General features: G+C 46.8%; 1 protein-coding gene across 1 annotated transcript in view; it reads right to left on the bottom strand.

Annotated features, from left to right (window-relative positions):
* Positions 1 to 4,942: 4,942 nt before the first annotated feature.
* Positions 4,943 to 10,000, bottom strand: part of LOC140480780 (uncharacterized) — a 65,042-nt gene continuing 59,984 nt past the window's right edge. Inside the window, exons 7-8 of the mRNA XM_072576147.1 lie at positions 7,318 to 7,389; positions 4,943 to 5,035 (exon numbers count right to left, since the gene is read on the bottom strand). Of these exons, the coding sequence (XP_072432248.1) occupies positions 4,943 to 5,035; positions 7,318 to 7,389 (165 nt within the window). The remainder of the gene's footprint in view (positions 5,036 to 7,317; positions 7,390 to 10,000) is intronic.

Here is a 10,000-nt window from a genome sequence, read left to right on the forward strand (position 1 = left end):
GTTCGTGTCTGTCAGTGTGTGTCAGTGTGTGTTAGTGTCTGTCAGTATGTGTCTGTATGTGTTAGTGTCTGTCAGTGTGTGTCAGTGTCTGTCAGTGTCTGTTAGTGTGTGTTAGTGTGTGTTAGTGTCAGTCAGTGTGAGTTAGTGTCAGTCAGTGTCTGTCAGTGTGTTTCAGTGTGTTTCAGTGTCTGTCAGTGTGTGTTAGTGTCTGTCAGAGTGTATTAGTATCAGTCAGTGTGTGTCAGTGTGTTTCAGTGTCTGTCAGTGTGTGTTAGTGTCTGTCAGAGTGTGTTAGTGTCAGTCAGTGTGTGTTAGTGTCTGTCAGTGTGTGTTAGTGTCAGTCAGTGTGTGTCAGTGTCTGTCAGTGTCTGTCAGTGGGTTTCAATGTCTGTCAGTGTGTGTTAGTGTCTGTCAGAGTGTGTTAGTGTCTGTCAGAGTGTGTTAGTGTCAGTCAGTGTGTGTCAGTGTCAGTCAGTGTGTTTCAGTGTCTGTCAGTGTGTGATAGTGTCTGTCAGAGTGAGTTAGTGTCTGTCAGAGTGAGTTAGTGTCAGTCAGTATGTGTCAGTGTCTGTCAGTGTGTGTTCAAGTCTGTCAGTGTGTGTTAGTGTCTGTCAGTATGTGTCAGTGTCTGTCAGTGTGTGTCAGTGTCTGTCAGTGTGTGTTCGAGTCTGTCAGTGTGTGTTAGTGTCTGTCAGTGTGTGTTAGTGTCTGTCAGTATGTGTCAGTGGCTGTCAGTGTGTGTCAGTATCTGTCAGTGTGTGTCAGTATCTGTCAGTGTGTGTTAGTGTCAGTCAGTGTGTGTCAGTGTCTGTCAGTGTGTGTTAGTGTCAGTCAGTGTGTGTTAGTGTCTATCAGTGTGTGTTAGTGTCAGTCAGTGTGTGTCAGTGTGTGTTAGTGTCAGTCAGTGTGTGTCAGTGTGTGTCAGTGTGTGTCAGTGTCAGTCAGTGTCAGTCAGTGTCAGTCAGTGTGTGTCAGTGTGTGTCAGTATCTGTCAGTGTGTGTTAGTGTCAGTCAGTGTGTGTCAGTGTCTGTCAGTGTGTGTTAGTGTCAGTCAGTGTGTGTTAGTGTCTATCAGTGTGTGTTAGTGTCAGTCAGTGTGTGTCAGTGTGTGTTAGTGTCAGTCAGTGTGTGTCAGTGCGTGTTAGTGTCAGTCAGTGTGTGTCAGTGTGTGTCAGTGTGTGTCAGTGTGTGTCAGTGTCAGTCAGTGTGTGTCAGTGTGTGTCAGTGTGTGTCAGTGTGTGTCAGTGTCAGTCAGTGTCAGTCAGTGTGTGTCAGTGCCTGTCAGTGTGTGTCAGTGTCTGTCAGAGTGTGTTAGTGTCAGTCAGTGTGTGTCAGTGCCTATCAGTGTGTGTCAGTGTCTGTCAGTGTGTGTTCATGTGTGTCTGTATGAGTTACTGTCTGTCAGTGTGACTATTCCAGCTTGGTATTGACCCAGGCCAGGTGTTTGATTTAGTTGTAGGTGAATACTTTGGAGAGAGTGACCATAATTCAGTTAGGTTCAGTTTAGCGATGGAAAGGGATCGGTACATGCCACAGGTCAAGACTTATCGATGGGACAAGGGCAATTATAATGTGATTAGGCAGGAATTAGGAGGCAGAGAATGGGGTAGCAAAATGTAGGGGATGGGGACGAGTAATCGAAATGTGGAGCTGGTTTCAGGAACAGATATTGTGTGTCCTTGATAGGTCTGTCCCTGTCAGGCAGGGAGGAAGTGATAAGGTAAGGGAACCGTGGTTTACTACAGAAATTGCATCTCTTGTTACAAAGAAGAAGGAGGCTCATGTGATGATGAGACAAGATGGTACAGATGAGGAGATAGAGAGTTACAGATCAGTGAGGAAGGATTTAAAGAGAGAGAGTTAAGAGGAGCAAAGAGGGGACACGAGCAGTCTTTAGCAAGTAGAATAAAGGAGAACCCTAAAGCTTTCTATAGGTATGTGAGGAATAAAAGGATGACGAGGGTAGGAATAGGGCCTGTCAAAGACAGGGATGGGAAGCTGTGTGTGGACCCTGTGGAGATCGGAGAGATGCTAAACGAATATTTCTCATCGGTGTTCACTCAGGGAAAGGAGAATATTGTGGAGGAGAAGAATGAGATACGAGATATTAGACTAGAGAGGATTGAGGTTAGTAAGGCAGAGGTGCTATCAATTCTAGAAGGAGTGAGAGTAGACAAGTCCCCTGGGCCAGATGGGATTTATCCGAGGATTCTCAGGGAAGCTAGGGAGGAGATAACAGAGCCTTTGGCTTTGATCTTGGAGTCATCATTGTCTACAGATTTAGGACCAGAGGACTGGAGGATTGTAAATGTTGTGCCCTTGGTCAAGAAGGGCAGTAGAGATGACCCAGGTAATTATAGACCAGTGAGCCTTACTTCTGTTGTAGGAAAGGGTTTGGAAAGGATTATAAAAGATAGGATTTATAATCATCTAGCAAGCAATAATTTGATTTCAGATAGTCAACATGGTTTCTTCAAAGGTAGATCGTGTCTCACAAACCTCATTGAATTTTTTGAGAAGGTGACCAAGCATGTAGTTGAGGGTAGGACAGTTGATGTGGTGTACATGGACTTTAACAAAGCCTTTGATAAGATTCCACATGGTAGGCTGTTGGAGAAAATGCAGAGGCATGGGATTGTGGGTGATTTAGCAGTTTGGATTAGAAACTGGCTTTCTGAAAGAAGGCAGCAAATGGTGATTGATGGAAAATATTCAGCCTGGAGTCCGGTTACTAGTGGTGTTCCACAAGGGTCTGTTTTGGGACCACTGCTGTTTGTCATTTTTATAAATGACTTAGACGCAGGCATAGGTGGATGGATTAGTAAATTTGCAGATGACACTAAAGTTGGTGGAGTAGTGGATAATGTGGAAGAATGTTACAGGTTATAGGGGGACTTGGATAAACTGCAGAATTGGGCTGAGAGGTGGCAAATGGAGGTCAGTGCAGCTAAATGTGAAGTGATTCACTTTGGGAAGAATAACAGGAACGCAGAGTACTGGGTCAATGGAAAGATTCTTGGTAGTGTGGATGTGCAGAGGGATCTTGGAGTCCATGTACATAGATCCCTGAAAGTTGCCACCCAGGTTGATAGTGCTGTTATGAAGGCATACGGTGTGTTAGGTTTCATTGGTAGGGGGATTGAGTTCCGGAACCGCAATATCATGCTGCAACTATACAAAACACTGGTGCGGCCGCACTTGGAATATTGTATACAGTTCTGGTCGCCCCATTACAGGAAGGATGTGGAAGCATTGGAAAAGGTGCAGAGGAGATTTAGCAGGATGTTGCCTGGTCTGGAGGGAAGGTCTGATGAGGAAAAGCTGAGAGACTTGGGTCTGATCTCTTTGGAAAGAAGAAGGCTAAGAGGGGATTTGATAGAGACATACAAGATGATCAGAGGATTAGATAGGGTAGACAGTGAGAGTCTTTTAGGTAAAAACAATGACTGCAGATGCTGGAAACCAGATTCTGGATTAGTGGTGCTGGAAGAACACAGCAGTTCAGGCAGCATCCAAGGAGCTTCGAAATTGACGTTTTGGGCAAAAGCCCTTCATCAGGAATAAAGGCAGTGAGCCTGAAGCATGGAGAGATAAGCTAGAGGAGGGTGGGGGTGGGGAGAGAGTAGCATAGAGTACAATGGGTGAGTGGGGGAGGGGATGAAGGTGATAGGTCATGGAGGAGAGGGTGGAGTGGACAGGTGGAAAAGGAGATAGGCAGGTCGGACAAGTCCGGACAAGTCATGGGGACAGTTACTGAGCTGGAAGTTTAGAACTAGAGTGAGGTGGTGGAAGGGGAAATGAGGAAACTGTTGAAGTCCACATTGATGCCCTGGGGTTGAAGTGTTCCGAGGCGGAAGATGAGGCGTTCTGCCTAACCCTAACCCTAACCCTAACCCAAACCCTAACCCAAACCCTAACCCAAACCCTAACCCAAACCCTAACCCAAACCCTAACCCAAACCCTAACCCAAACCCTCATCCTAACCCTAACCCTAACCCTAACCCTATTGCAAGTGAGAGTCTTTTTCCAAGGATGATGACATCAGCTTGTACGAGGGGGGGACATAACTACAAATTGAGGGGTGATTGATTCAAGACAGATGTCAGAGGCAGGTTCCTTACTCAGAGGGTGGTAATGGTGTGGAATGCCCTGCCTACCAATGTAGTCAACTCAGCCACATTAGGGAGATTTAAACAATCCTTGGATAAGCACATGGATGATGATGGGATAGTTTAGGGGAACGAGCTGAGAATAGTTCACAGGTCGGTGTAACATTGAGGGCCGAAGGGCCTGTTCTGCACTGTATTGTTCGATGGTCTATCACTCTGTATCACTGAGCCTGCATTCAGTCTTGATGTTGTCTGATTCACTTTACATTTTAACCCGACTGTGAATCCTCTTGTAAGGATGCCTGCCTTGAAAGAGTTTTTCTCCTCTCTCTACAGGAATCTCAGGGAATCCCTCTCCCATGTCCCAGGTCATTTCCTCTGCCCTGAAGCTGTTTGACCATGTCCTGAAACAGACTTCTTGCAATGCGCATTTCCCCAGTTTCCTCATTTCCCCAGTTTCCTCATTTCAACAGTTTCCTCATTTCCCCTTCCCCCACCTCACCCTAGTTCTAAACTTCCAGCTCAGTAACTGTCCCCATGACTTGTCCGGACCTGTCCTACCTGCCTGTCTCCATTTCCACCTGTCCACTCCACCCTCTCCTCCTTGACCTATCACCTTCATCCCCTCCCCCACTCACCCATTGTACTCTGTGCTACTTTCTCCCCACCCCCAGCCTCCTCTCATTTATCTCCCCACCCTGCCTGTATTCCTGAGGAAGGGCTTTTGCCTGAAACGTCGATTTCCCTGCTCCTGGGATGCTCCCTGACCTGCTGTGTTATTCCAGCACCAGTCTGATCTAAACTCACTTCCTGACTAGTCAGTCGGGAGAGGCTTATTGAGTTAAATTACTTACCTGCAGCACGACTGGTTTGTCCTTGTGCAGCTGTGGAAGGGAGTGCAGCTTCTGTTGTCTCCGGCCCAGCTCCTGGGGGAAGTTAGGAACAGAACAATCCTCAGTGAATGGGGTTTCTTGGACAGTACACACACAGGGGCATTTGGAGGATCAGAGACAGGCTGAGCTGGGTGTGATAGTGTCAGGGTCTGTCAGGATCTGGACACATTCTGGGTATGTGTCACATGGTGTGTATGATCGTCAGAGTCACTGAGAGGATTACAGTCAGTGTTCACTAATACCAGTGAGAACCATGGTCAGTGTGTGTCAGTGTGAGTTAGTGTGTGTTAGTATTAGTCAGTGTGTGTTAGTGTGTGTTAGTGTTAGTCAGTGTGTGTCAGTGTGTGTCAGTGTGAGTTAGTGTAAGTCAGTGTGTGTTAGTGTGTGTTAGCGTGTGTTAGTGTGTGTCAGTGTGTGTTAGTGTGTGTTAGTATTAGTCAGTGTGTGTCAGTGTGTGTCAGTGTGTGTCAGTGTGTGTTAGTGTGTGTTAGTGTGTGTCAGTGTCAGTCAGTGTGTGTTAGTGTGAGTTAGTGTGTGTCAGTGTGAGTTAGTGTGTGTTAGTATTAGTCAGTGTGTGTTAGTGTCAGTCAGTGTGTGTTTGTGTGTGTTAGTGTCAGTCAGTGTGTGTTAGTGTCTGTTAGTGTGTGTTAGTGTGTGTTTGTGTCAGTCAGTGTGTGTTAGTGTGTGTTAGTGTTAGTCAGTGTGTGTCAGTGTGTGTCAGTGTGTGTTAGTGTGAGTCAGTGTGAGTCAGTGTGAGTCAGTGTGAGTCAGTGTGTGTTAGTGTGTGTTAGTGTCAGTCAGTGTGTGTCAGCATACGTTAGTGACTGTCAGTGTCAGTTATTGTCAGTCATTGTGAAGTAGTGTCTATCAATGTGAGTTAGTGTCTGATAGTGTGTGTTCGTGTCAGTCAGTGTGTTTTAGTGTGTGTCAGTGTGAGAGTGACTGTGTGTCAGTGTCAGAGTCTCAGTGTGAGGATGACTGTGTGTCAGTGTGAGGTAGTGTCTGTCAGTGTGAGAGTCACAGTGTGGGGATGACTGTGTTACAGTGTGAGAGTCTCAGTGTGGGGATGACTGTGTTACAGTGTGAGAGTCTCAGTGTGGGGATGACTGTGTTACAGTGTGAGAGTCTCAGTGTGGGGATGACTGTGTTACAGTGTGAGAGTCTCAGTGTGGGGATGACTGTGTTACAGTGTGAGAGTCTCAGTGTGGGGATGACTGTGTGTCAGTGTGAGGGAGTGTCTGTCAGTGTGAGAGTCTCAGTGTGGGGATGACTGTGTGTCAGTGTGAGGGAGTGTCTGTCAGTGTGAGAGTCTCAGTGTGGGGATGACTGTGTTACAGTGTGAGAGTCTCAGTGTGGGGATGACTGTGTGTCAGTGTGAGGGAGTGTCTGTCACTGTGAGAGTCTCAGTGTGGGGATGACTGTGTTACAGTGTGAGAGTGTCAGTGTGGGGATGACTGTGTGTCAGTGTGAGGAACTGTCTGTCAGTGTCGATATAGCATGAATGTTTATGTTGGTTTCTCCAGGGTGAGGGAGTACAACACCCAGGGCTTTGATTTGAGCAGAGATGGGAACGATTGCCATGGGACCTGACGGCAACATTTCCACACAGAGAATGGTGTTATAGCGGAACAGACTGCCAGAGGAAGTGGGAGAGCCAGGTCCGATGATAACATTTGATAGACAATTGGACAGGTACATGGACAGGATTGGTTCAGAGGGATAGGGACCAAACGCAGGCAAATAGGACCAGGTCAGTTTAGGAACCGCAACTGGCCTGGATGGGTTGGGCTGAAGGGCCTGATTCTGTGATGTATGACTCTGTGACTCTGTGTGTGTGTGTGTGAGTCTGTGTGAGTGTGTGGGTGGGTGTGTGGGTGGGTGTGTGTGTGTGTGTGTGTGTGGGTGGGTATGAGTGTGTGTGAGTGTGTGTGTGTGTGTGTGTGGGTGGGTGTGAGTGTGTGTGTGTGTGTGTGTGTGGGTGGGTGTGAGTGTGTGTGAGTGTGTGTGTGTGTGTGTGTGTGGGTGGGTGTGAGTGTGTGTGTGTGTGTGTGTGTGTGTGAGAGAGAGTGTGTGTGTGAGTGTGTGTGCGTGTGTGTGTGTGTGGGTGGGTGTGTGTGGGTGGGTTTGTGTGTGTGTGTGTTTGTGTGTGTGTGTGTGTGTGTGTGTGTGTGTGTGTGTGTGTGTGTGTGTGAGTGTGTGTGTGTGTAGAGATTGTGTATCACTCTGTGTCACTGAGCCTGCATTCAATGTAGACATTGTCTGATTCACTTCCTGACTAGTCAGTCGGGAGAGGCTTATTGAGTTAAATTACTTACCTGCAGCACGACTGGTTTGTCCTTGTGCAGCTGTGGAAGGGAGTGCAGCTTCTGTTGTCTCCGGCCCAGCTCCTGGGGGAAGTTAGGAACAGAACAATCCTCAGTGAATGGGGTTTCTTGGACAGTACACACACAGGGGCATTTGGAGGATCAGAGACAGGCTGAGCTGGGTGTGATAGTGTCAGGGTCTGTCAGGATCTGGACACATTCTGGGTATGTGTCACATGGTGTGTATGATCGTCAGAGTCACTGAGAGGATTACAGTCAGTGTTCACTAATACCAGTGAGAACCATGGTCAGTGTGTGTCAGTGTGAGTTAGTGTGTGTTAGTATTAGTCAGTGTGTGTTAGTGTGTGTTAGTGTCTGTTAGTGTGTGTCAGTGTGTGTTAGTGTTAGTCAGTGTGTGTTAGTGTGTGTTAGTGTGTGTCAGTGTCAGTCAGTGTGTGTTAGTGTCAGTCAGTGTGTGTTAGTGTCAGTCAGTGTGAGTTAGTGTGTGTCATTGTGAGTTAGTGTCAGTCAGTGTGTGTCAGTGTGTGTTAGTGTGTGTCAGTGTCAGTTAGTGTGTGTTAGTGTGTGTTAGTGTGTGTTAGTGTCAGTCAGCGTGTGTCAGTGTGTGTTAGTGTTAGTCAGTGTGTGTTAGTGTGTGTTAGTATGTGTCAGTGTCAGTCAGTGTGTGTCAGTGTGAGTTAGTGTCTGTGAGTGTGAGTTAGTGTGTGTTAGTGTGTTTTAGTGTCTGTTCGTGTGTGTTAGTGTTAGTCAGTATGAGTTAGTGTTTGTTAATGTGTGTTAGTGTCAGTCAGTGTGTGTTAGTGTCAGTCAGTGTGTGTCAGTATGAGTTAGTGTGTGTTAGTGTCAGTGAGTGTGTGTTAGTGTGAGTTAGTGTGTGTCAGTGTGTGTCAGTGTGTGTCAGTGTGTGTTAGTGTGTGCCATAGAACATAGAACATAGAACAGTACAGCACAGAACAGGCCCTTCAGCCCACGATTTTGTGCCAACCATTGATCCTCATGTATGTACCCTCAAATTTCTGTGACCATATGCATGTCCAGGAGTCTCTTAAATGTCCCCAATGACCTTGCTTCGACAACTGCTGCTGGCAACGCATTCCATGCTCTCACAACTCTCTGTGTAAAGAACCCGCCTCTGACATCCCCTCTATACTTTCCTCCAACCAGCTTAAGTTTCTGCCCTGGGAAATAGTCTCTGGCTATCGAGTCTCTCTATGCCTCTCATTATCTTGTATACCTCAATTAGGTCCCCTCTCCTCCTCCTTTTCCGAGCTCAGGCAACCTCTCTTCATAAGATAAGCCCTCCAGTCTAGGCAGCATCCTGGTAAACCTCCTCTGAATCCTCTCCAAATCATCCACATCTTTCCTGTAATAGGGTGACCAAAACTGGACACAGTATTCCAAGTGTGGTCTAACCAAAGTTTTATAGAGCTGCAACAAGATCTCACGAATCTTAAACTCAATCCCCCTGTTAATGAAAGCCAAAACACCATATGCTTTCTTAACAACCCTGTCCACTTGGGTGGCTATTTTAAGGGATCTGTGTACTTGCACCCCAAGATCCCTCTGTTCCTCCACACTGCCAAGAATCCTATCCTTAATCCTGTACTCAGCTTTCAAATTCGATCTTCCAAAATGCATCACCTCGCATTTATCCAGGTTGAACTCCATCTGCCACCTCTCAGCCCATCTCTACATCCTGTCAATATCCTGCTGCAGCCTACAACAGCCCTCTATACTGTCAACAACACCTCTAACCTTTGTATCATCTGCAAACTTGCTGACCCATCCTTCAATCCCCTCATCCAAGTCATTAATAAAAATTACAAACAGTAGAGGCCCAAGGACAGAGCCCTGTGGAACACCACTCACCACTGACTTCCAGGCAGAATATTTTCCTTCTACTACCACTCGCTGTCTTCTGTTGGCCAGCCAATTCTGTATCCAGACAGCTATGTTCCCCTGTATCCCATGCCTCCTGACCTTCTGATTGAGCCTACCATGGGGAACCTTATCAAATGCCTTGCTGAAGTCCATATACACCACATCCACAGCTCGACCCTCATCAACTCGTCTAGTAACATCCTCAAAGAACTCGATAAGGTTTGTGAGGCATGACCTGCCCCTCACAAAGCTGTGTTGACTGCATTTAATCAAGCCATGCTCTTCCAGATGGTCATAAATCCTATCCCTCAGAACCCTTTCTAACACCTTGCAGATGACAGACGAGAGACTGACTGGTCTGTAATTGCTGGGGATTTCCCTATTTCCTTTCTTGAAGAGAGGAATTACATTTGCCTCTCTCCAGTCCTCAGGCACGACTCCAGTGGAGAGCGAGGATGCAAAGATCTTCGCAAGTGGCGAAGCAATTGCATTTCTCGTTTCCCAAAGAAGCCGAGGACAAATCTGGTCCGGGCCTGGCGACTTGTTAATCTTAATGTTTGACAAAACTTTCAGCACATCAGCTTCCTCTATCTCTATCCATTCCAGCATGCACACCTGCTCTTCAAAGGTTTCATTCATGACAAAGTTTGTTTCTTTCGTAAAGACAGAAGCAAAAAACTCATTTACGTCTTCCCCTATCTCCCCAGACTCCACACACAAATTCCCTATGCTATCCCCGATCGGCCCTACTCTTTCTTTGACCATTCTCTTATTCCTCACATAAGTGTAAAAT

The sequence above is a fragment of the Chiloscyllium punctatum genome, chromosome 1 (assembly GCF_047496795.1).
Source record: "Chiloscyllium punctatum isolate Juve2018m chromosome 1, sChiPun1.3, whole genome shotgun sequence".
NCBI lineage: Eukaryota > Metazoa > Chordata > Chondrichthyes > Orectolobiformes > Hemiscylliidae > Chiloscyllium > Chiloscyllium punctatum.